At 41.2% G+C, this 26,013-nt stretch overlaps 1 protein-coding gene across 13 annotated transcripts in view; it reads left to right on the forward strand.

Moving 5' to 3' along the window:
- Window positions 1-26,013, forward strand: part of NCOA7 (nuclear receptor coactivator 7) — a 101,458-nt gene that overhangs the window by 46,651 nt on the left and 28,794 nt on the right. For 8 of the 13 annotated variants that reach the window (XM_075748009.1, XM_075748007.1, XM_075748011.1 and 5 more), the window contains 2 exons: window positions 1,263-1,516; window positions 25,567-25,646. In XM_075748009.1, the coding sequence (XP_075604124.1) occupies window positions 1,263-1,516; window positions 25,567-25,646 (334 nt within the window). Of the gene's footprint in view, window positions 1-646; window positions 700-1,262; window positions 1,517-13,898; window positions 13,965-18,128; window positions 18,223-19,121; window positions 19,240-25,566; window positions 25,647-26,013 lie in introns of those variants that run through there. The other 5 variants (XM_075748005.1, XM_075748015.1, XM_010305498.2 and 2 more) reach the window with 3 other exon arrangements.

Here is a 26,013-nt window from a genome sequence, read left to right on the forward strand (position 1 = left end):
TTTGAGAATTAATTTTTATGTTGTAGCCTGAAAAAAATGTATGGATAACATATAAATATAAAAGGTGGAAGGAAGAATCTCTTAAATTCCTGCATTATATTAATAACTTAATGTATTAAGTTTTCTCTTACATGAACTACTACTGTGAGATCATGTAACCTTTTCCTATTTGTGGTGACTCATTGATTTTTTTGTATTTTCTATGCATAATTCTTCCTGTGCACGTAACAAAGTTTTTAGCATCAACAAAATTAATATACTACTGCCTTCCTTAGGTACCTTGTAACTAAGAAGTTAATGCACTAGAGAGAAGGACCACTAGGTAGATTAGGTTTTTTTATTTTGTGTGGTATGTGTCACTTATTCTTAACTGAGGACTATCTGAGTGACACTGACCCTCAGCTCATAAAGTCAGCCTTCGCTCTCGCTAAGCAAAGTCAGTGCTAAAGATGGTGATTAAGCAGAAAATTCCTTGGTAGCATTCCTGAAGCATCTTTCTCACTTGAGCTGTGCTTTAAGGCGTCTTCTAAAAAGAAAATATTCTTGTTGCTATAGTGATAAGTTGGATGATTTATAGGCAGCTTGTTAAGGTTTCTCTCAGAAGAGCTCTAGCAGCTGGGAAATGTTCCCTCACAAGCCGTGTGCGGCCACATTGGTCGTGTTGTGGAAGGAGCTGCTGGGTGGTGCCTGGAGTACCAGGTGGTGTGGGTTGTGCAAGAACAGATGTGGAGAGCATGGGTGGCCGCTGGGAGATAACCTTGGACAAAATGGCAATAAATAACAAGTTTATATCAAAACAAGATGCTTTATAAAGCAGGAGCAGTTGACTGTGAAATTATGTTAGCTGTTGCATTACATTACATTATGATCTGCGGTTTTATTTTATCCTAAGCTTCATCTTGAAAACATGATTCAGTATCTTGTTTCTACATTTACATGTATGGTGGTTCAAAACAAAACAACTTTTCCATGTTTTTTGTTTCTTTTTCCCCATTCCTCCTCCTCAGGAAACAACAGTAAAAATTTTATTACCTTTTTTGTTATTCTTGAGAAGATATCCTTCAGGTGGTGATATGATTGAAGAGTATGCTGTGGGATAGTCTTAGTTACCAAGTTACTGATGCAAAGTGGGTGGGTTTTACTGAGTTGTAAGGAATTCTGGTATTAAATTAATTTTTAAAAAAATCAAGTTAGCAAGTCAGTTAACTTATCTGTAGAGGTTGGCTACATCTTAATGTTTTGCATTTTTTCTTTATGCATAGTTTGAAAAAGAAAAGGCAAGCCAAACAAAACACCGAGACTGTCTCTGCCAATTCCCCTGGATCTCCTGTTTCCAAAACACCTTCTGAGAAAGATGATGAAAGTAGAGTTATTTTGGAGCAAATCAGTTCGTCTGAAGACAACCGTAAATTTGCTGGGAAAAAGGAAACTGCTCCAGACAAAGAAAAGAAAAAGAAAAAATACAATCAACTGAAAGACATCAGACGCACAGAACTTAAAAGATACTATAATACTGGTGAGTTATGTTAATGCTATACTATTTTGAAATATGTTTGTTTTGATAGCTTGTTAATGTACTTTTCTCATATTCTGTAGGCCTTCCTTAAAAGGACAATTGACCTTGGATATCTTTCCCATAAAACCAAACAAAATTATGTAGTTCTGAATATCATCTACTTCTAACTTTAACCTTGCAGTTCTCAAAAACCACGTATTTCTTGTTTCTCACTTATAAAACTCAGTGTTGTTATAGACAACAGTTAAGTGTATTATTGCATTTTATTTTAATTATTTTTAAGATTTGTCCTCAATGTTTAATGGCATTGGGATTCAGGTTTTTTTGGTGGGGTTATTTGTTTCATAAATTGATGTATACTGTTTAAGATTTCAGTCTTAATTCATACTCATTATGTCTGAAGTGTGAACGAGTAAGTAAATTAACTACGTATTTTTAAACAAGCTTGTTTACCCCTCACCCCCCCAGCTGTATCAGTACCTCAGTTAATCACAAATACCTTTTTTAGATTTACTCTTGCAATTAATTCAGAAAAAATCAGTTTGAATAAATATATGTGAGATGAGTCATACACACATCTGTTTGCAGTTCTGGATTGTAATCTGTTAGATACTCTAAGTAATTTTAGATATGATTTATGAAATACTTCTCTTGCCATATTTTATCTTGATGTTTTGTTGGAATGAGCTCTTAGATTAAGAGAACTCTGGTTCTGTCTTGTTAAGGAATCCTTTTTTAAAGAGCAGGAAGGGAACAGAAAATTGTAGTTATCCTCAAAGCAGACTTCTTTCCTGCTTGTGCAGTGTGTGCATGAGGGAGTTGTCGTCCCCTTTAGGAGAAAGAAATGAATCCACAGTAAAAATGTTATGTGTTGACTGGCGCATACAGACTAGTCCACACCTGAAGATTGTCTTTTATGAGGCAACGCAGGCTTTGCCAAAAAGAAGATAAATCTTGGAGTAATGTTTCCTGGGAAGCTCAAGAGTTTACAGTGATTTATTGTTCAGGCCATAATTTTTGGCAGGTTTAAATCTGATGAGATCAATAATTTGGAAATGAAAGCAAACCTTATTTCTCTTTGCCTGAAGTTCTGACCACACTGTTCTTGAAATAAAATCTGTAGAAGGAAAACTGGAAAATTGTTAATGAATGAACCTATGAACATTTTCTGTTTTGGTAGCATGCTAATTTTTTTAAAAAAAAACAAACACACCAAAATCTAAACTTCTGTTGCATTCCTGGTAAAGTGCTTTTGCTGAAAGCAGTGATTTATTGTTGGTTTGTACCTAGACAAATTTGGGGTTTCGTGAAGTAGCTGAATGTTGTTTCTCTAGTGTTTCAGTAGTTTTGTGAAAAATGCTGTGACAGTTGGCACGTGTGGTGGTGAGATGGGGGAGAAGGGAGACGATGGCATCCCTCTGTCTCACGAAGAGTGTGGCAGGGCTGGCAGGGGAGAAGGTAAAGCTCCCCAGGTCTTTGGCTTGTGATCCAACAGTCAAAACAAACTCAGGTTTTACTAATGTTTGTTTCATAAGTGTTCCTGTTTTTCACGTGGACTGGCATCGTTGAGGGGGTGACTTGAAATGCTACTGGCTATCATGCGCGTGTGCAGAGCCTCTGGGTTCTGCAGAAATACAGAATTTCTGCTGAGAAATGCAATAAGTTAATGTTGCTGTTGAGCTGAGCACAGGCCCAACTGACAAAATCCAGAGAGAGAGAAAAACCCCTTAACCCCTTTGTTGTTCAAATGCCTGCTTTCGGTTGTTCCGAAATAAAGACTTTTACCCAACTGGAGCATCAAAATTGTGGAAGTGAAAGTTTAAAGAGAGATGGAAAACAGTTGATTGTGAAACAAGTGCAATAGCTCCACATTCCCCATGCAAGTCTCAAAATGAGGTAATATCAGTGGAATTGTTAGTTGCCATAGTATTAGTCTGCATGTCTTATACCTGCCTTCACCCATTGCAGCTATAGCTGGCAGTGGTTACCTGCTTAGCCATTTGTTACTGCTGCTCTCCTGAAAGCTACCGCCTTTGCTAACATCCCCAGCAATTTCCGAGAGCTCTGCCTACACCCGTAGCAGCCCGTACAAACTGGACGTGTTTAAATAGTTAGCCTTTACCTGCATGCGACAGAGGACAAAACCGTCTGTCTTCCTGAGCTGAGTTCTACCAGAAGATGTGTTAGCTGCAGTGGTGGGAAGGTACTGCCAAACCTGTGAAGACTTTAATTTTTAACTGTTGATACATTTTCATATGAAACTGGCTGAGAGGGATTATCTATGCATATACATCTGTCTTCATTATTTAACATTATGAATGCATATACCTCAAATTTTTTTTCCTTCCATGTGATTTCTTTTTTTCCTCCCCTCTGAGTTGTCCCTTTATTGATGTTTCTGAGGTGCTCTGTCTATATAGTGTCTCTGTCTTACTTAGTTAACCATTTTTCTAGGTGTGTTTGCACAGGGGCTTGGAGGTTTTGTTTGATGGTCATTTCTTCCCAAATACCCAGCTTTGTCTTAATGTCTGGAACTTTAAGAAAATCTGATACAGGAAATACTAATTCTTTTTCTAAATGCTTTCTGCACTTTGCCAAAATGCTTAGTTTTCCTAGTCAAAAGAAAAATACATTAAATATAGCAAGTCTTGCATGTTCTCATCTGTGTTGCTAAGATGATGCTTCATTTTGTGGCTTAATGGAGGTCTTGTCATAAGATGCTTTGAGCCTAGAAGGGTCGTGTCTGTCAGTCTAACAGAATCAAGACCCTGTCCCCTGAATAATCTCCCTTTCATATTTTACAGGACTATAAATCCTTCTTTATTTATTGTTCTAAGAGATCAGGGAAGGAACATCATATCTCACTATAATTGGTTCCTTGCACACCATGTCCCTTCCTTAGAAGTTTGTGAATATGTTTGCCTTTATGAATTTGTAATTGCTGACAGTGACATCTTTCACTTTGAATGTGATGCCTTTTAATAGACTTTGGCAAGGGCTGATTGTCAGAAGGATTTTGTTGTCTCAGTAAATCCCTCTTCTCTGGTGGAGACTGTAACACAGTTTCTGAAGGCTGTGGAGAACTGGAGGTGGTGGTGCTCCCTGCCGCACTTCATAGAAAAGAGAGTCGTTAAAAGACTTAAGACTTTTCTTACTTGAAGAAGATTGAAGCGGAGCTCCTTGCTTGGTATCCAAGTGCCGTGTTGCATTAATGCCTGCAGCCGACGGGTGGCATCGCCGAGCCTAGGAGGAGGAGTTGCAACTCTGGCATCCTCTAGAAAAGGATCCTGCAGCATCGCTTTCCGCAGCCAAGATAGTTCTGTACAGCATATCTGCATCACTGTGGTGGCACCGTTAGAAATAACCTATAGTATGAGGTATTGATCGTTTCTCTTGAGGCACTGCTAAATGGCTGAACAGGTCCAGCTGCCAGAAGGTTTATCCAGTGTAGCCTCATATTTTCCTTTTCTCTTAGCACTTGTACTATTCTTCACTGGCTCTATAGTTCTGGAATAATGTGTACCATTCTGTCTCCCAATCTAACCCTGTAAGACATTGTTTTGCAGATATACCTCTTGTTTTCTTCCCTTAAAATATCACAGGTGCCAATATTGCTTGATGTTCTTTCCTGAGGACCAATGGAAATAACATTCCTTTCTCTTTATTTTTGGCTCATCTCTTAGCTTATGTGGTAATTGGCTTCTTAACTTTGTCTTACCCTTTCTCCTGCTGTTGCTGCAGTAATCTGCTTTCAGACTTCCAAGGAAGTGTCTGGCACAGTGTGGTGGTTGGGTAGGCACCGTGGCCGCTATAGCCAGTGTCCAGGAGGCTCTCCCCTTCTTCGGATAACCTAGTTGACCTACTTCTGCAGCTTGGCTGCTTGGTTCAGATACACTTTCTGTGGGAAACCTGTTTATGTTGGAACATTTGCTAAGCTTCAATAAATTTTTTTTTTCTCTTTTTTCTTTCCTATCTAATTGTTTTGCTTTCCCCCCCGCCATGTGTCACAGGCTCTAAAACACTTTCACAAACACAAGGTGAGTTGCAGGAACCCAGCAGTGAAACTGTAACAGCCTGGAAGCACCAGTTTATTGGCTGTAATGTACATCTCTGGGATAGACCGGTTAGGTGGACTCCTGTGAGATTAGGAAACCAGGATTCCAGTCAGGAATTGCTAAGATGGATGAAGATGATTGATTGAATTTGCCACTGAAGACACTGAAACAGGAAAAAAATGTGACCTTCTGAAAGCAAGCAGTGTAAAAGTGGTGTAAATTAGGGTTGAATTTCATCCATATATTTATTCCAGCATGATATAATGTGTCTTTCTACCAGATGTGCAGAATATTCTTAGATTCCACTGGTTTTGCTTGAAAACATAAGTGGTCAGTGAATGTGAGGAGTTGGTCTCCGTTAAAGAATGCATCATAAAGAAAAGTTCGGTTTAGGTGATTTGTCTTACGTCACACAGTTACTTTTATCAGCAAAATAAATCCAATTGACTAGCTTATCATTGTGCTCTCTAACCGTAAAGCTATCCTTTCTCAGTCACTGTATGGTGTGCAATTTCTGCAGCAAGTGGGAGGTGAGACTAACAAAACCTCCTCTTACTGTAGGTCTGATTTCTGTCTAAAACAAGTAGGAGTCCTAGATGCTATGGGAGGGAAAATGTTCTGTGGCCATTTAATGAGATAGTATATTGTATGTTGAACAGGAGGTGCCAGAGTATCTCCCCAGAGTGCAAAAATGAATGCCTTTTTGACTTATCCTCCCTGCCATCGCTTGGGCAGGGGGCGATACGGGAGCAGCACGGCACATGTGTGGTTACCAAGCCTCTGAATGTTTCTGGGTAGCTGGCCAAGAACAAATGTTGGTAAATAAATCTGAGAGGGCATAGTAATTTTCATCGCTCATAATGTGGTGAGATTTGCCCTGACTGGCACAGAACCAGGAGAGGCAGCTCCCATGATACCAGCAGTATTTAATCTGTTCCAAGTTGAAAGTTGCTTGCGATACAGTGAAAATTTATAGAGAATTTAAATTTAATAAAAAGGTGGGACACTTACTGAACCTTCTTTGTGTAATGGTTTCTAATAGGTCATTTGCTAAATGGGCTTAATCTGAAATGGACTTTTTCAGTATATATAAAGTTGAAAATTGAAATTTCCATCTGCTAATGAGTCCTGGTTTTGTCTTTTGTACTACCTGGTACAGTTATTCAACAGTTGGATGCAGCTGAAGACCTAATTAAGGTGCTAGTGATAAAAAGGTGGAGTGCATTTCAGAAAATAAGAAAATCAATATAAGTTCTTGCTGGTAATTAGCTAACTGTAATCAGCCCTAATCTCTGGGGGCTCGATTTGTTCAGCCCTATTTGTGTAGCAAAGTACTTTGTATTCTGAGTAATACAAGTGATTTACAAACTGGGCTACTCAGTTGCTTAATACAACAGTAAGAGAAACAGGATCTGAATTTTCCCAAGTTCTGAGACCTTGCTTTAGCCTGTGTGTTTCAGGTTGGCTTCAGATAGCAAAAATGAGAGTAGATATAAGGAGGGGTGAAAAGGGAAATAATGTTTTTCTTTCAGAATCAAGATCTCAAAATTAAAGTGGCATAGGAAGAAGTTTATTTAGTTGTAATTGCCTGTGTAGAATAACAAGGGGTTTGGAATAACATACATATGAGTGTAAACTGGATGTAGCAGGCAGTGGCCGGTTGGAAAGCTTCAGGCAGCTGGTATAATGGCATTGGCTGCTGAAGCCGCGTGGAAAGAATGAGGTGGCCAAATGACTGAAAGGCAGCCAGTTTCACATCACTTGTTTTGGAATAAGAACAAATTATCTCGAGTCCCAGGGGATCAGCGTTAAGGCCACCAGGTTATATTCAAGCTGGGTTGTTAATTGGTGTTTCCTAGAAACTGTTGCACACAGAAGGGATGCCTTGTCCACAGGCAGGGGAATTTGATCTAAGCAGTAAGTATCAGAAATAATGCTGTTTCCATCCAAATTTTCAGAAGTGCTAACATCTTAACACTGCTTGAGCCCCCCATGTGTGGAATACTCTTCTAATTCTCATCTTGATGGATAAGCTCCTGTTTATTGTAAAACTAAGTAAAAGACACAAATAAGTGAAACTTGGTGTTTTGTATCTAATCCTTAGGTATTGCCTAGCAATGCACGACAAGTTGCCTCAAAGCCTATAGTTAAGACAGAAGACTGAGCTGGTTTTAAGTCCACTGTTAGATAGAAATGAAGCTATATGGATATATAAAACCCAATTGTAAACTTGGCCATTGATAGTCAGTAAACTAATGTACCTTTCAAGTGGGAAGCAAGGGAATTGAAATGGGAAAGTAAAGGACAGAACATGAAAATGATGTCCAGTAACATAAACATAAAAATAAAGAGATTTCTTAACTGTGTTAAGAACAAAAGAGAAACTAATTTTAGCTCATTATGTGATGTTATCGGCTGAATTTTCAGTAATTTTCTGGTGTGCATCTGGGCAGCAGGGAGGAAGAAAGGATGTAAAAGGAGAATTGATGTATTTGTATCCTCTAGTGTAATTCTGTCCACTCAGTTAGAAATTCAGGTAAATATTAGCTTAATAGATGTAACATCTTTTTTTAACTGGCAGAGCTGCTTTTCATGTAGGAGTCTTAAGAGCTTATTGATGAACCTTCTTGATCACTGATGTGGCTTTTCTTCAGTAAGCCTTTAAAAAGGGTTGATACAAAGGTTTTATATTCCTTCCTTTACTTTTCAAATAGTGACCAAGGCCAATTGCATTTGTAAGAATTATGTTCCTGATGTTACATACTGGTATTTTGTGAGGCCCTTGAGTTTATATTCTAAAACATGAGGAGTTTTAAATTTGGACAGTATCTCCCTCCAGTGGGATGACTGAACAAGTGTGTAGCTCTGAAGGGATAGGTTGCTTGCTGTGTGTGATGTAATACTTTTATAGGTGGGAAGAAAAAAAAAGTACCTATCACATTTGTACAAAGTTGTAAAAATTGTAAGCAGCGCAGGTTACCAATGCTGAGTTATGTGAATTGATTGGTAATTTGAGCATGGGCAAATTACATGTTTTAAAGGTAGGTTGTAGAACAAGGATTTCCAGGATGAGGGGCCTGTTAACGCTGAAGAATTACTTGGGGTACTTGGTGTGCATATTTACCTGAGCATAAACTTGCAGAATGTTACTTTAGAGAAAAAAAATCTTACAGGTACTTGAAAGTTTTATGCAAGAGAGTAATGGGAATTATGGTGTGACTGCTGCTGAACTACTACGTCCCAGCCTGGTGTCTGTGATTCTAGGGCGAAGACATGCTAGAGTGACCATGAGAATGGCCGTGCTGTTTCAGACCAGGGCCTGTTTTAGTGCAGCATTTGTTCTCCCACAAAGGCCACACCTGGATGCCTGGAGAAGATTAAGAACACAGTGCATTCTGTAAAATTATCAGTACTAATGTTCTCCAGTCTTCTGATGACTTTCAGCTGTTGGTGATCTTCTGACCTGCTTGTAGTTTGTTCATTTAGGAATTGTTCTTCCATACAGGCCCAGGGAGCTTGTCTCTCCCTGGGCCTGTGCAGGTTTTTATGATATCTTTTGGTAAAGAGCGTCCAGGTTTGCTACCATTTGCATGAAGAGCAGTCTTGCTCCTGCTGGCTTTGTTTGGTGGCCACTGGTTCTTGTAGGAGAAAATGAACAGACAATCCCTACTCACCATCTCCAAGCCTCCTACGACTTTTTTTTCTCTGTGTGTGTGTAATGTTCTCTCTATACAATACCCCTCATCCATAATTTCCAGGCTGGAGAACTTTGGTGTTCCTTACGTGTAAGCTGTTCAATGGCTTTGCTTGTCCTTGTTATGCTCTGAACCTCCAGGACCTAGGATGCTGGGACAGGGAATGTTTTTGCTCTTAACTCAGATTCTCTGACTTGATTTACTGGGAGCTCTGTTTAGCACAGCTCAGGGAGGAAGCAAATGTTTGGGGACAAGAGGGAGTTGTGAAAGACTCTTTCAGTTCCAACTGCTCTTGAGGGGAAAAAAACCAGAGCCTTATCCTAAATTACTTGTGTAAGTAATTGAAATATTGTAGCAAAGAGTTTTGGCAGGCTGAGCAGGCTAGGAGATGGAGAGAAACAAGTGGAAGAGGCCTGCAGGGAAGAGACAGAATATTCTCTTTGTAGTTTCAGGCATAAGGTTTACACTTGTAAGATTTTTATCTCTTTAAGGCAGGAATATTCATAAGTCAAGTACGTAAGAAGCACAGGAGAGTGCATTTGAGATCATACTGCAAGTCTTTTAGTCTCCAGGCAGAGGTGTGAGGGAGTCATTCTCAGGCAGTTTGTATAATTCAAGCCTGGTGTCCTCAAGGCAGGCTTTTAATTTCTCTTCTTCAACAACACCCCATATTGTGCTTGAAATACACTGTTGAAAGTTAACCTAAAAGTTAACCTAAATGCTCTTAAGAAGCAAAATTCCTTTTACCTGCATTTAAATAATAATACAACGTTAAGCCAAATCTCTTATATTTTGTAACACTCTCGCTCCCAGCTTTCCACAGTGACGTTTTCTCATGTCTCGTCAGGCTGTCATGGTGTCTGTGATACAACTCGTCAGGTCATGCTTGGGATCAGTAACGTGTATAAACTGTGTTGCCCTTTTCTATGGCTCCTGAGGATCTGTGTGATGAAGTGCTGGCAGTCAGCAACACATCAGATGCTGATATCATCTCTGTAGACAAAAATAGGGCATGTGTCCCATATCTTTATAGTCGTCATGTTTTTGCTATATTTTTGACCTGTGACCTTGTAATCACCAACCAATAGATAAGGCAGTACAGCATGTGTTTTGAAGAGATGTTGTCCTGGTCGACTTACGTGGCATAGCCTTCCCAGGCAAGCTGCTGTGTGTTCAAGAAGTAAAATAAATGAAGGAAAACAGTATGTGCAGTGTTAAGTTTTCTAAAATGTGCATGTCGTCTTTTGTGATGCTTAAGTGTAGGTTTCCTCAGCTCTGTTCTGTTGACAGGCTGATTTTCCTCACTCTATTGCATTTGAGTCCCTGATGTAGTGGATAGTCAGAAATTTTATGGTGGTAGTGTTGCGATAGATGCATTTAGTCACTGACACTTACCTGAATGGAGCTCACAAGCATTGTTGTCTGTCAGACCACAGAAAAAACAGTGGGCAGCTTCTCTTCCACACATCTGCAAAATGCTCCTGAGCCTACCTACATCCAAAGTGAGTAAAAATTCACTGAACCTTCTTTTTCTGCATCCCCTCATCTCGTGAAATAATCACCGACCCTTTTTACCTCCACCTTTGTATAAGAAACCTGGAGCTAGCTCTGATTGTGACCATATCCCAGGGTGCGCTTTCATAAACAATTTAACCCAATCTAAGGTGTCCATGTTACTGCTAAAAGATGATGTACTGCCTGTCCTCTTCCTGAGCCCAGCTGGGTGGTCCCAGTCCCAGCCTTCAGCCGTCACCAGCCCAGAGAGTCAGGAGCTGCTTTCCCCAGGCTGGCATCTAGTGACCTCAGCCAGTGCAGGGTTGGTGGCAGGAACGTGTGGAGGAAGAAGGTGGGTAGCAGCTTCATTGTAGATAGGTTTAAGCTGCTCATGGAGCATTGCCCAAATCCAGTACTGCTCCAGATGGACTGATGTTGGGTCTGCTTTTAGGGGGAGTTGTACAGAGTCATGTGCGCTAAGCCTTTGTCACTGTCAAGGTAAATGCATTCAAGAAATTGAAGTTAGATATGTGAAAGGCTTAATTTTTTAGCATTACTTAATCTGAGAAGTGTATCTTGTCTTTTCTTAAAAAAGAAAAAAATTTAAAATGTGCAGTTTAAATTATATGTTGGGGATTTTTAGGGTTTCCTAATGGAAGTCTTTGCTTTTTCTCATTCCCACCATTTTATTTCTTAACTTAACCTGAATGATTTCCATCCAGCAGAGGCCTGAGAAAGGCAGTGTGAAAGCTTTCCTTCCTGTAACTGAATTTTCTTCAGTAACTGAAAACAGGATGTAGAATATGCATAAGAATTGAGTTCCTGACCACACAGCTTGATACGTGTTGCAAATAGTGATTTAGGATCCTGTAATTTGTCACAAAACGACTTTATACAATTTTGAGGGAGCACCAATTTAAGAGTTATTGTGGTTAATCACGGAATTAGATTGTATGATACTTAATGACACTCGATTATCAGCCAATTAAAAAAATTAACACAATTTGTTATATCCAGAATTTTGCAACTTAGTTAAAAATTTGAAAACGGCAAGGTTCACATGAAACTTACAACAGTTTCCTAAATCAGATCACGTATACATAAACACACACACACAGTTATGGATACAAACACAGATACGGACACAAATACAGAGGTTCACCTATGATAGTTTTTGTTTCTTCACGTTGTAGTGAATTACTCACTTTTTCCTACGTCAGCATATGTCAGCGGATCTTCGAATCCTCGCGAAATCTGCCCTGAGCGGCGCCCCAGCTCAATGGGAGATACTGGGTCACAGCCTGCTGCGATCCTGGAGAGCTCAAAGGGTCTCACATAGGATCACTGTTTATACGATTGCGAGATAATTGACTTTGGTCAATGTTTCATTTGGGCCATAGTTCTTGTCAGGTAATTCTGGTACCTTCCAGATCAGGCTACGAGATAGGGCTACAATCCAGGCAGCAGGAGTTTCACGTACGATTAGGGAGTGCCTGATCGTCTCAAATCACTGTACCTGTAACTAAAACAAGAACCCACTGAGGGGTTCGCGAAGTGGCCTGGGGGATGCTGCACCACCACAAAGCCAAGTGTCTGAACAGCTCGTCCAGGCAAGCGACAGAAAGTAAGAACAACTTTCTCTATCTGATCTAAGGATATGTGTGGCTTGCTTCTCACAGTTCCCAGTAACACAGCGTATTTCTGTAGTGTGTTCAAAGATGGACGTACTTTAACTATGCTGTGCGGTTTGATCTGGCTTATGAGTTGATAGCACAAACACCTGCATGGAGTATACATCTGCAGGTGACCAACTAGCCAGAAAAGCTCTTTCACGTGCAGTGAATAATGGGGGGAAATGCTATCCAAGGGAGCACTTACCAGATACTGTATTACTGTCATTATCAAACTGAAAATGTAGGGGGGTTTCCCCCCTGATTTTAAAGAAAACCAGGGAAAGTAATTCTATTTTTTTTCCCATGTAGTTCACCCTGCTATTTTTTGGGGTGTAGACTACTTCCAAGTGTGTGGTTACTGTTTGCAATGTGGTAAGGCAGCTAAGACCCCACTGGCTGATAAATCTGTCAAAGCACAAAATTAATTTTGTCCTGCAGCTCCACCTGGCTTTATCAGTGCACCCAAGAGAGCCTTTCTTCCTGCACAAATACAGGAGGAGAGAAGGATATTTTAGAGGTAGACTGTCAAACACAAGAATCTTGGGGTAGATTGAGTGGTCTTGAACTAGAAAGTGGAAGAAGCAATGACAGATGGTATGAACAGCTTCTAATCTTGAATCTGCACATTTCTTTTATGAGTAAAGCTGAACTCTGGGGAGGAGGTTTCTGGATGCTGAGCCTGAATTGTCTTATGCAAGTTGGTATTTCTGCAGAATGTTGACTTAACATTAAGTATTTGTATAATGCTAATCATGCTAGTGGGAAGCTAGACCGTACTGTTGCCAAACATTCTGGAGGATATAATAGTTCAGTTTTGGGGTTCTTGTGTACATACTCAGTGTACCCAGCAAGTTGGTAGCAGCCCATGCTGAAGTTTCTATTGCTGCATCTTTCCTTTGGCTGTTACTTGCACTTCTTAGGTTGAAGACAGCATGTGTACCTGCATGCTGTGCAATAAACTCCCTGATAGCTGTAAACTTCATGGATGGTAGCTATTTAATCTGTCCTTAGGTGGTGGACATCTATTGCTTGCAGGCTGTCCTTTGTGTGGCTGATAAATGTGGTTCATAAACTTTTGCTCTGAAGGAGGATAAAGCACTTAGCTGAAGATGTGGTATCCCTGCCCGCAGCAGGGGGGTTGGAACTAGATGATCTTTGAGGTCCCTTCCAACCCAAGCCATTCTATGATTCTATTTGGCTGCTGACAACGGTTAATCTAAGGTGGTGTTGATGTAAAGTAGGACTTTGGTCTGTCTTGTGCATAGCTTAGGTGAACAAGGTGCTCCCAAGTCCATCTTACATAGGCTGTTGCAGGTTGGTGAAATAGCAGTGGGGAGAGACAGTTATGAAATGAAAAGTAGGTCAGGAAGAGTCCACAGTTTTGATGACACCACAAAGTATTTACCCAGAGCACATGGGAACAAGGTCCTGTCACAGAAATGATGATCACTTCCTGTTGTTGCAGGCATGTCAGTATTTCACTGCGACTATCCAGGGCCAGAATAAGTACATGGTTACAAGTACTTCCACAGTAAGTATAGTTCAATCATGTATGCAAAGTACAGGAGAGCATTTGCAAATATTTTCCCATCTGGAATTTTCTGTGGATTTCCTTTTGAATGTCATGCTTAAAACTTTGTGTAACAAGATCTCCTTTTGTTTCACCACCCCTTTGTCTATACATGGGAGTGCGCAGAAGGACATCTAGCTGTGGAATGGAAGGCTAAGATTATCACACATATCTTTTGTATCCAGACAGCATCAGTGGGAACTAAAGACAACCTTGAGAAAAAGTTTCGTAATAAGATATATCAGACATAGGACTGATAATGAAGAGAGAAAACATTTAATTGTCCTTTTCTAAAGGAAAGAATAGTTAGGACCTGGATCTACCATCTGACTGCTTCAGCTGTGATGAAACTGGGGTTTTTTTGGACACTCCTACCCTTCCTCATTCCCATCTCCTCATTCTCCCCCTGCCCTGTCCCCCCGCTTCCCTCTCTCATCCTCAGGGCTGACATGAAGCTTGGATAAATGCCACCTTGCCCTGGGAGGATTAGGCAGGTTGGGATGGGGTGAGAGTTAACAAATGAGTGTAGGATGAGAGGAAACTAAAGCTGGGAAACTATTTACTGTTTTAAAGCATAATCCAAAAAATTAAGCTCCCCAGAAGTGAGGAACTGAAAACTTGTTTTTATACAGTAATATGGATAGATCCAAATTGTACATTGTTGCATGTTGAAATAGTGTTGCTCAGGCTAAAACCTCACATGCGAATGTGATTCACGGTGAAGAGCACTCTATAAAATGCATGAAAGGGTAATAGGAGCAAGATTAACTCTGCTGTTAGGATGTATAACTTGCAATTAATTTTGTGATGCTTGTATTGCTGGTTTGTTCATGGTACTAGAGGAGCTGCTTGTATCTTGGATCTTGTTCTCTGCTATAGTAACAGTTCTATAGTTCCTTAGAGACAGTAATTGTTGTATAATTCCTTATAGAGACTAAACTGGTCAAGCTCCATTTTAAAATTAATGAGGGCTTCCTTCCCTTTCACATCTGTTACTCCTCCTTACTGTTCTCTATTAAGCAACTTACTTGTTGCTAAGACTTACTGATTTTATGCCATCTGAATCTTTCTGGTTGTCCCTCGCAATCTTTAAGAGTAATAAATAAGTTTCATATGTCAAAAATGGTTTTATTTTTCAAATTTCTTCCTTAAAGCGGCCCAGACTAGATTTAGACTATGTCTGTATATCTGGTGACTATAGTTTTCTTAGGCAATAGTTTCAAAGTACAGCTGAGTGCTCTGAAGAGCCTGATGTTCCACAATGTGAATTAACACCTTGCTGCCACTGAGCGGGGAGGTCTTGGGCTTCCTCCCCCTGCTTGGAACTACATTTTTTTTCCCTCCCTCTGAACTGGCACTGCCAGTTATCTGACTACAAGGTAAGATGAGTCCATTCACTAGACCAACAAAGAAAAAAACCTTAGATAATTGATTATTTTAATCATTTGAGTAGTCTTTTTGTGGGATCAGATGAGAGCCGGAGTCCAAGGTAGAAAGAGATGTGAGGAGAGAACAGCTCCTGTCCTCTAAGGAGTTATTAATTTGGCTTATGAAATCATACCTCTCTGTCTGCCCCAAAGAAGAATTGGGTGTCACTGTCACTACTGAATAATGTGAAATTGAAGGAATCCAGAGCACAAAAGCAATACACTTCTTTGTGGTCTAACCTTATAAATCTTTTGAAACTTCAATCCTCGATATCTTTGTATAAATGTACTGCATTACACAAACTTTTTTCTGCCTTAAGTAAGCTATCCTTAGAAGTAAGCTACTGAACTGTTTTTCTAGGCCACTACACCATCAGTTCAGTGGCTGTGTGCATTTTGTTCCTATTGTCATCCCTTAAACCCAAATCAAATGATTCTTTCATTTTCTTTCAAGTATTTGCATATGGGGGAATTTGGTTCATCCTGTAAATGCTTTCCTCTACGTAAGCAGTATTGACTCTGTTTTTGAGCTCAAGGTGTTGTATGTTTACTTTTACCTTTTTAATATGCTCTAAATACCCTCTCATTTAAGAGCTGTTCACTTTTTTTTTCCTTCCCTTTTCTCCAAAGTATTGTCCTCTTGTGTAAGAAAAATTACCCAGTTTAGGTTTTTAATTCCTGTACCACTTTTGTTTCTGCCTTTCATTTGTATAGCTTCCTTGAACACATATAAATTTGGGAATGATACATCTCCTACAAATTTAAAAATACTAACATGATTTATAATATGAAGTAAGACTACCTGTGCAGTGAAGTTCTTTGCCCAGCTGCCATTATACAGTCTTGGACAACTCACAGAGGTCTACAGATACACACCTTGTGTTGAATTTAGGCATCTGAGCAGTCCCTTTTGGTTTTGACACTACTCTTTACCTGAATTTGATGTTTTTGACAAACACTTTCCAGTATTACAGTATGGCAGTGTGAACTGTCAATTCCAATAAACTAAGAAAACTTCAGAGTGCTCTAGTGTAAAATCTTCAAGAGGGATGCAGTTAATTCGGACCCCTAAATTGCTTTTGGAAAACCTGACCCAGTGCTTATGCAAAGCCTACCCAAAATGAAGCAGTGATTGGTATCTTAACATCAGTTACATCTCCTCCAAGAGTAAAGCCATGTATGGTTTAATAATACAATTAACAACTCTTTTTTTCTTTTTTTTTTTTTTTTTTTGCTCAGTCTCAATGTGTTTCATGCTTGTGTGTGGAGGTGTTCAGTTGTGTCTGCAAGAACTCTGCTTACAGAAGCATTCCAGTTGCATTGTGGGGACTTGGTTTAAAAATTGTATGAACTGTTCCCCAAAATGTGACTAGCAGAAATGAGATCGTTTTCTTGTACCTGTTTTCCTTGCACAACTTGAAACACAAACCACTTTCACCTTTGGAGAGATGGTCAGGATAATTACATTTCTGCACATTACATTCCCTTAGGACATAGAAAATTATTTCTTGAAATCTAATCAGCTGTTTAAAAAGAGTCTCAGTGTGTGTTACGGTTCTGCCTCAGACCCAAAAGGAAATGTCATCTTTGTTTTGATCCACAGACAGCTGAAGATTATGTTTGCTCATGCACCCAGTCTGTCTCCAAGAGAGAGGACACAAAACATTTGCACCATGTAGGACATTTTCCTCAGCACAAAAGAAAAGCATGTGTAACCAGTTTACTTAAAGGTAAAGACAGACAGATACAGTCATTGTGGCTGGGACCTATTCTCCTGTCTAGCTGATACATATCTTAACTTGTTCCTAATGTGTATTTAGCAGCAAAACTGGATCCTTTTCACACCTGAAAAGCGTGCTCGTGGTCCCAAAGACTTTTCTCATTTTTCTTCCTATATTCACTGCTCTGTCAGAAACTTGTTACCTCTCTCAGTAACCTTGTCTTGCCTATTTTGGCTACGAGGACACCCCCACCCCATCTTTGTGTGCTCTCCTCCCTGGGAGTCACTTATCTCCCTTTTCCCAGCATAAGTTTCACAGGACCTGGAGGCAGAGGCTGTCCTGCCCATCAGCATCCCCTGTTAGCAGAGGTTTGGTTGTGCAGTCTCCATCAACAAGGCACGTGCATCTAGAATGGCTTTCTCTACAGGCTTGCTGCGCTTTGGCAAACATCACCGTGACCTATTTAAATACTGATCTCTACTGGCAGAAGTATGTCTGTTTTCTGTCTGATACGAGGTTATCAGTTGATCTGAATCCTTGCTGTGTCTTCAGACAGTACCTAGAGCGAATGCCAGGAACCCTGTGCCTTTACTGGACATCCTCTGCACATCCTCCCCACTCACAGTGCTGCACATCCTTCCCTTTAAGCTTCCCTTCTGACTGTAGCATTCAGTATAAAGCGTCTTCTAGTCACCCCTCTTCAGTGGTTCTTTCTGGGTGCCCAGCAACACGCTGCTTCAGTAATACTCTAGTTTCAGTACATTTCAACTGCTGGCATATTATTTTCTAGCTAAGATTTAGAGCTAAAGCACTGGGCTGTTGGCTGCATCTCACTGTTTCTTTACAATAATGTGTCAAACTTTCCTCTTGACAGTGCCTCCCTCTGAAATTGAGTGGTGGGGTTTTTGGGGGATTTTCCCTTTTCCTAAACCTCAGTGACCTTTTAAACTAGATCTTTCCTTCTCTCACTTTTCAAGCAGATCCTCATAAAGGAAACTTTGAATACAGCAGCACATGTCTTGCCATCTTAAACACGAGAACCGCTTACCTGCCTGGAGCTTGGCACTCTTGGTGAGCGCTCATCCCCCTTGCGCTGTCCTTGCGGGGCTTTTGTCTCCTGCTCTGTGTCCACCTTGTTCAAGTGCCAGCAAAAAAAGTGGTAGCGATGCTGCCGTGGACGAAATCTCCTTGCAAGGCTCCTGGTGGGAAGAACCTGCTGCGGGGAGGCTCTTCACCCTCACTCAGCTGGACGGTTTTCTGGGTGTGCAGGCACCTCTGTGTGTCCCATTGCCCAAAACTACCCTGTTGCCCAAGGGTGGGTGCTGTCTGTCCTCCAGCCCTGTGCACAGTGCGGGGGGAAGGATGGCAGTGGGTCCTCTCTTGCTTTGACTGTGATGGGAAAGGGTCGCTTCACATTTTAGTGCAGCACATTCAGGTGGTAGTAAACTGTTAAACATGTGGCATTGCTTTGTGCCTCTGCAGAGGATCTAAAGCCACATTTTGAGGAGGGAGGAGTAAATAAAGAGGGAATTTAAGTTCCTTGGAAATATTTGCAGTTTTTCATGTAGAAGCTGCAGGATATGAATATTGCATGAATATCAATAGCCAAATTCTTATTTAAGTGTGCCTTAAAATACCGTCTCAATTTATAGCAGGAGTTACTACCTTTTTTATAGCAGTTCTTTGAACTGCTTGTCATTTTTGTTCAGGCCCTGTATTTTCTAGTGATCTCTCTATTCCTTTGAAAGACTTTCTTGGAAAATAACTAGTCGAGAATTGCAATCAATTTTCATTGATAACAGGAAAGTTGTTCAAGATGTAGATATTTCAGAATATCTACATCTGGTGTGCCTGGATTTGGTATTGATCAGGGAATTGCTATTCTTTCTCCTATGGCAGAAGAAGTTTTGCTAACGAAGGAGCACAAGTGTGGTTGTGATGGGTGACAGCTGCCTTTTTTTTTTCCCCAGGTAACTTCATCCGTAGAGAAGGTGGAAGCCAAATAATAACATGATTTAGTAAAATCATATTATGATGATTGATGTGGGAAAAGTAGGGAGCAGAACAGACAATCAGACACCGAAGATGGTGGGATATTGTGCGGTGTTTTTGTTTGGTTTGGGGTTTTTTTTTCTCCTCCTCTTTTAACACGGTAGCAGTTCACTACCCAAATCTGAGCAGCGAATGTTTCTGTCTAACTTGCTGCCTTTTCCTCAGTGAGATAGATCTGATCAGATGCCTAAAAACTTTTTTATGGATGTGCACCCCAGCAGCTGCAGCTGGCTAAAGGAGGGGCTGGGTCTGGGATAATGCCACTTCCTAGAAGGCTGCTGTGGCCTCTGGGAAGTGCTGGGATGTCAGAGTGTGCGGACGGTGTCCCAAAATAGGGACCCGGCCCCTGTGGTCGTGGGGTTCACCGATGCTTGTCATGAGCTGAAAGAAAGGCTTCTTAAAATCAATAATTGTAATGTGAACACTGTTCAGTTGAGAGCCATGCGAAGAGCCAGAAGGGTGTTTGTGGAGACACGATTAAATCATCCTATACACAACTCTGCACGTAACAGCATTGCTGGGGAGTTATTAAAATGTTAGTCTAGAAAGTAGAAATGGAAAAAATTGTTCAGATAAACTGATTTGTCTTCCCTTCCTCCTCTACCAGTCCAAGCAGGACTTTCATATTCTTCATGTCTCTGTGTCTCTCTAGAATGACTTAAGCGATACTTATTGTACTCCATCTCTGTCAAGATAGTTGGTATCAGGCCTCATTCACTGATAAGGGAACTACCCCAGGAAGCTTTGTTTGCTTAATTTCTCATCAGTCCTCTGATTAGGTTACTCCAAGTGATAACTGTTCTCCCCTGAATTTATTGTGTTTCAGATTCTTGTAAGCTACCTTCAGGTTTTCACTCCTTGGTCCTGGTGCTTGACTAGACTGTAGTAATATAGTTTTATTTCTTGTAGCAAATCTGTCATAGAGACATAGGGTGGGAATGTCCTAAACCAGCAGTGATGTACTCAGTGATGTGGAAAAATACGACTAGTATCTTACAGTTTTAAGGAAACCCTCACTATGTCATTGCATAAATGAACGGGTTTTTTGCATCGTAAAATCTGCATTTGGGTTGCCTTCCTCCATCTCAAAAAGGATATAGGAGGAGAAAAAAAATTGAGGACAGTCTGTGTGATCAGAGAAATAGGAAGGAGTTTAAAGTATGATAGTATTAGTCAACCGGAAAAAAATGAAATAACTAAGAGATGATGTTGGAAATCTGTGACATCGTGAATGATGTGCAGAAGGTGAATAAGGAATATATATTTATTTATTCACCCTTAAAATAACATTAATTAGGATGCTCAGTGAAATCAATCAGATATAAAATACAAGAAAGGAAGCAGTACTCTATGTAGCACATCATGGTACTGTGGAGTTCATTGGCATGGGACTGGGCAGTGTAGTGGATGCTGCTTCTCTACACTGGGAAATCCATGATTTCTAAAAGCCAAGGGGGTTAGTCAGGGGAAAGATTTCTCTATTTACATGCTGCCTAAGTGTTTGGTAAGACAGAGATTAATGAGTAAAATGGACTTTTGGTCCAAGTATGCCATTGCCTCTATTCTCTCAGGCTACTGAGTTTGTTTACCTGGTGTGGGAAGTGGTCAGTCCTTTGGCCCCTTGTTTGCTTCGGCATTCCTGCTAGCATTACCAGACATCAGCCAAACTGATGGCTCAGAAACTGCTGGGCAGGTTCAGCTGTGACTGCCAGCACTGCGAAACCTTGCACTGATTTCGTCCGGCAGCAGGTTAGTCCGTAACATTGGTGTTCGTGGTATCATCTTGCAGTGGCACGTCATGTGTCAGTGTGAGCAACCTGAGATTCTGTTGCTGCTTCTTGACTTATCTGATTTACTTACACAGCTATTTACATAGTTGCAGAGGTGTAATTCTCCTATCGCGTGTCAAGGTCTTTTGGACGATAAACTGATTGACCTTTTTGTCATACTCCTTCAATAGTTGTTTTCCAAATTATTCCTAGGTAACTCTTTTTAGTTAGGCTTCCTATAGTACTGCAAAATGAAATATGAACAGTCTGCTAGGAAACTGAATTAGGTATAAATATATCAATAAGGATAGAAAAATTTCCATTCTAGACCTATTCATTTTGAGTAGGCCTTTTTCCTGCCTGTTCTCACTTGGCATTCTTCTTTTCATTGCTCATTAATTTTATTGTTTTTGCATAATTCTTATTTTACATGTTTCCTGAAATCACAGGTTCAGTCCACCCACTCCACCCTTTTCTTAAAAATGCAGTGTGTTCAACTTTACATTAACACCTAGTCAGTTCTCATGGCTGTACGATCCCATCTTCATTGTATGTGCAAAGCTGGAAGACTTGGGAGGCAGAACCATGAGTCACTTCACCACTAAGCAAATGTCCAAGTTCAAAAAGTAGTCAGTGGCTTTTATTTTAAAAATTGTCGAGAGGTGCAGCTTTTCCATCTGGTTCTGTCTGAAAGAAATGTGGTTACTGAGGAGTGTCATCTCACCTGCATGTGCTCTGCATGCCTTTGGGACTACTACTAGAGCTTGCTGCCTTTGGATCACATCAGAAAACATTTGGCTTCCTGAAGTAGAAATAAGAGAGGATAAGGGAACTGGAGAAATAGTGTATTGTGGTGTTTTGCTTTCTTTGCCAGGCTTGCCACCCCCTTCACTGTAACTATTCACACAGAGCATAATATGTGACCTTCTCCTTGCTATGTGTACAATAAGCAGGTTAGCAGTACCTGGAAGACTTAATGGATTCATTGCAATTTTTTCTTCTGAAGGTCTGAATTTTTCAATTTATGATTTTAAATTTTCATATGTACAATTAAAAATATTGCCTAGTTAAGACTTTCCACTATTCAGAATGTGGTTTGTAATTGCCAAAGCCTGCCAAGAAGTTGTGCTCGGTGCAAGGATGGTGTCCAGAACTCCTTGTTGGTGGGATTTAAAAAAAACCAAAACACCACAAAAACAGGAAGGGGGTGAGGGGGGCAGAGAGGGAGAAAAAAGTATCCAAACCAGAAGTGTCAGATTTTGGTTTCAGATGGCAGGTAGGTTCACAGACTGTGACTTCTTATGGCCTGTAGCTAAATAGGCCATAGAGCATACATTCTTGCATGTAGATGTGAAAGAAAAGCAAGCTGTCTAATTGTTGGTCTTACTTAGGTTTTATTAACCTTTATTGGCAAAAGAAGAGACTGTATTCCGTTTAGTCTAAACTCAGCTTGTCCTTTGAACTCTTTTATTTGTCTGTACAGTTTTGGGTTTTCAGCTATGTGTGAGTATCTCGCTCACTCTTCTGTATTGTGCCTGTTGCAGTTCTGTTGAAGACTCTACTAAATACATAGACCCACGGTCCTGTGGACCAAGAGCTAGAGTGTATTATATGTCTCCTTGCAACACAGTATTTCAGGTTGTAACTTTTCAGGGAGCCTACAGGAAAGCTGGGACTTTTTACAAGACAGTGATAGGACAAGGGGTAATGGCCTTAAGCTGAAGGAGGGTAAATTTATATTAGATATTAGGAAGAAATTCTTCACTGTGAGGGTGGTGAGGCACTGGAACAGGTTGCCCAGAGAGGTTGTGGCTGCCCCCCTCCCTGGAAGTGTTCAAGGCCAGGTTGGATGGGGCTTTGGGCAACGTGGTCTAGTGGAGGGTGTCCCTGCCCATGGCAGGGGGGTTGGAACTAGATGATCTTTAAAGTTCCTTCCAACTCAAAACATTCTATGATTTTTAATTTTTTTTAATCCAATTAGGAGGACCTGAAAAATACAGTGTATTTTACAGGAGGAGAGAGAGGTGTGTGAGAGAAGAACATCTCCTCCCAGGTAGAAAGCTGTAGAGAAGAGTTATCTGTATTGCTAGAGTATTTTGTGGTCCTGTGGCACAGTGGTTGCTGTCATGGTCAGCTCAGTCACCATCCCACCTTCCAAAGACAAAGTTTTGGAACAAAAATGTTTACCTAATACCAGATATCATAAGCTCTGCAAAGAAACTGCTTTTATTGCATATTGTTATTCCTTCCATCCACACACAGCAGGTACATTCACATTCAGCAGGTACAAAATCTCCCCACCCCCCATCTCTCTGGGCTACTCTATTTTTATATTCCTCCTGCCCAGGTCTTACTGATGCATGTCTAGTTAGTATGACATAATTGTTCTTAACTGTTTCGTACTTTGTGTGCTGTTTCAGAGCTGAGCAAGAGTTAATATATCTGAAAACTTGTCTACTTTTTCCAGCTAGACAAAATGATTTATTAGAAGATGAAGTCTACCTAGACACCTTTCTTGTCTCTCTCCAGTGACAGATCACAGGCAACTTAGATAGTTTGCCTGCATGAGTGTGATACATAGTTCTAATTATTCTGGAGTAACTGAAGTGGTATCTCCTGAGTAGCATAAAATAGTGTGAACTCACTCATTGTTAGTTGGGGGAGTTTTTTCAGGCAGGATGATGTCCATATCAGAAGTTGTACCTAAATAATGGATTAAGGAAACATCCAGTGTTTGCCATTTGTTTGTCTGTCGTATTGGCACTGTTTCTGATGGTTTAATACTGTGCTTTGCTAACATTGTCATTACTTGTTTTTCCATCCTTCACCATAGACTGCTCTGACTTTGATCAGAGGAAGATGGTGTGACAATAGTGGAAATACAAATGGTCAGAAAAAGGCAGCAAGAATGCTAATTTTAAAAGTTTTACTGTGGGTCTCCAGTCTCAGAAATGAAATGTCTGAGATCATTGGGTGATGCTCTGTTCCAAAATACTATCAGGGAAAAGCCAGCATCATGCTGGTCTTCCTCTTCCTACCTCTGTCCCTCATGCCACATGTACTATCCACATGTACTTAAATTGTGTTTAGTCTCTGCATGCTTTCTGCCTCTGTTACGTTGTAGGAAAAATGATTTGCTATCTGTTGCATCGCTAACTGTGGCGCTTCTCATGACTGCATCCCTGGCAGGTAGCGGGTGGGGTACCCCTGCCGTAACGCCTGGATGTATGTTCAGCTATGTACACGGGCTGGGCTTGTGCGAGTCTCTGTTGACTGAAGGAGACAGTTCTGGCCGTGTAGCCTCTGGAAGACGCTGAGGCAGCCCCCAGCATTAATCTCACTGTGGAATTGTGCTGGCAGAAGGGTCAGGTGCACACGCTTCTGAGCCCCTCCTTTTTTCTTGTGTACATTACAGTGGGGCAGGCGAGTCCTCGCCCTTCTTTTTACTATCTGCCTCTTGCTCTCTGGAAATAGCAAAGGTTGCAGCAAAGCCTGAATGCGAGCCAGAAGCCCTGTGCTGCCATTCACCATCCTTTCCTCCCAGACTTCCTTCCGGAGCTGCCAGCTTGGACCATGGGAACAGTCCCCCCAGGAGGGCAGCGTCTCCCCGTTCCTGGCCCTGGCTGCTGGTTTTGCCGGGCCCAGCCCTGCCTTGCCCTCTTGCCTCTCCCAGTCTTGGCCGGGCCGCAGGACCCTGTGGGAGGCAGCAGGACCTTTCCGAGGGGCTGGGGACGAGCAGGCTGGCCCAGTGGGGCAGCCATGGGCGGCCTCTCCGTGACCCGGCCCCGCTCCTGGAGCTGGAGCTGCGTGCAGCCCTCGTGTCCCCCAGGTATGCGGGTCTGGGCTCAGGGTGCAGAGGGTGAGCCCTTGGGGCTGGCGTCGCTTTCAGGAAGCTGGGGTTGGCTGGGCAGTAGGCGTCTTCCCTGATCCTCGGCTTTGCCTGCCCTCTGCTGTGTTAAGAATTGGGAATGGCTACTCAGCTCTCCCGAGAGCTCATGTGTGCCTTTCGGGTCTTGCAGGGGTTTCTGCAGGTGCAGTGAGTTTTGTGTACTGTAGCTGATGGAAAATGTCTTCTGAGTGAGCTTTATGCTTTCTGATACTTGACTGTATGCATGCATGTTTTGCAGGACTCTTGGCATACTTCTACCTTCAGAGTTTAAAATAGTATTTAAATATGATGTACTGGTGGTATACAACATGCATTTGTTGTGGTCATACGGATGCAGTATCGCTGCGTGCGTTCATCTGCTGGTTTCTACCTCAGCCTTGATAGCTGCTCATCACACAAAGTAATTGTATCCAACAGCTGAATTGTGTAGGAATCACAGAGAAAAACATGGGAGCAGTTCTGTATTGATACGGTATCATGTATACATTACTCTTGCAGAGTTTCTGAATGATTACTAAACCTGCTGTACTTGATGAAGTTTTGCTTGCTTTGCAATGCAGCTTTAAGGCCTAATAGATATTTTAGATGTGCCCTCTTGTTCCCGTTCACAGCTGCAATTTGCACATATGTAGATCTCTTTCAAAATATGTTGATAGGCAAGCATCTTGAAAGTCAGTTGCTTGAATATTTTTTTTTTCCTTTTAGATGACAATCAAAACAAAACCAATGAAAAGAAAGAGAAAAAAATGGTTTCTCAGAAACCCCATGGTACCATAGAATATACTGTAAGTATTGGCGTGTGCTTTGTTCATGTCTGCTTTTTGAAAGTGGAGTCGTTGAGGTCGAGAGGGAGCTAGTGGCACAAAACTGAAAGCACTAAATGAATACCTGTCTCAATAGGGTTTGTTCCGAATGTCATTGTGTGGAAGAGCTAGGCTCACATCCTGAACCACTGCTCAACCCAGGTCCTCTGCCTCTTCTCACAGCTGCCAGTTCTATTTTTACTTCGGCACCATGGCTCTTTAGTAATTGACTTTGTTATTCTGCAAAATACTTCCGTACCACAGTGTCACCGAATGGTTGGCCTGTGCTGGGTCCTGAGATGAGGTGAGACTTCTTTAAGCCGGAGCAGGGTGGCAGTGTGCTGCTGCG

Source organism: Balearica regulorum, chromosome 3, assembly GCF_011004875.1.
Source record: "Balearica regulorum gibbericeps isolate bBalReg1 chromosome 3, bBalReg1.pri, whole genome shotgun sequence".
NCBI lineage: Eukaryota > Metazoa > Chordata > Aves > Gruiformes > Gruidae > Balearica > Balearica regulorum.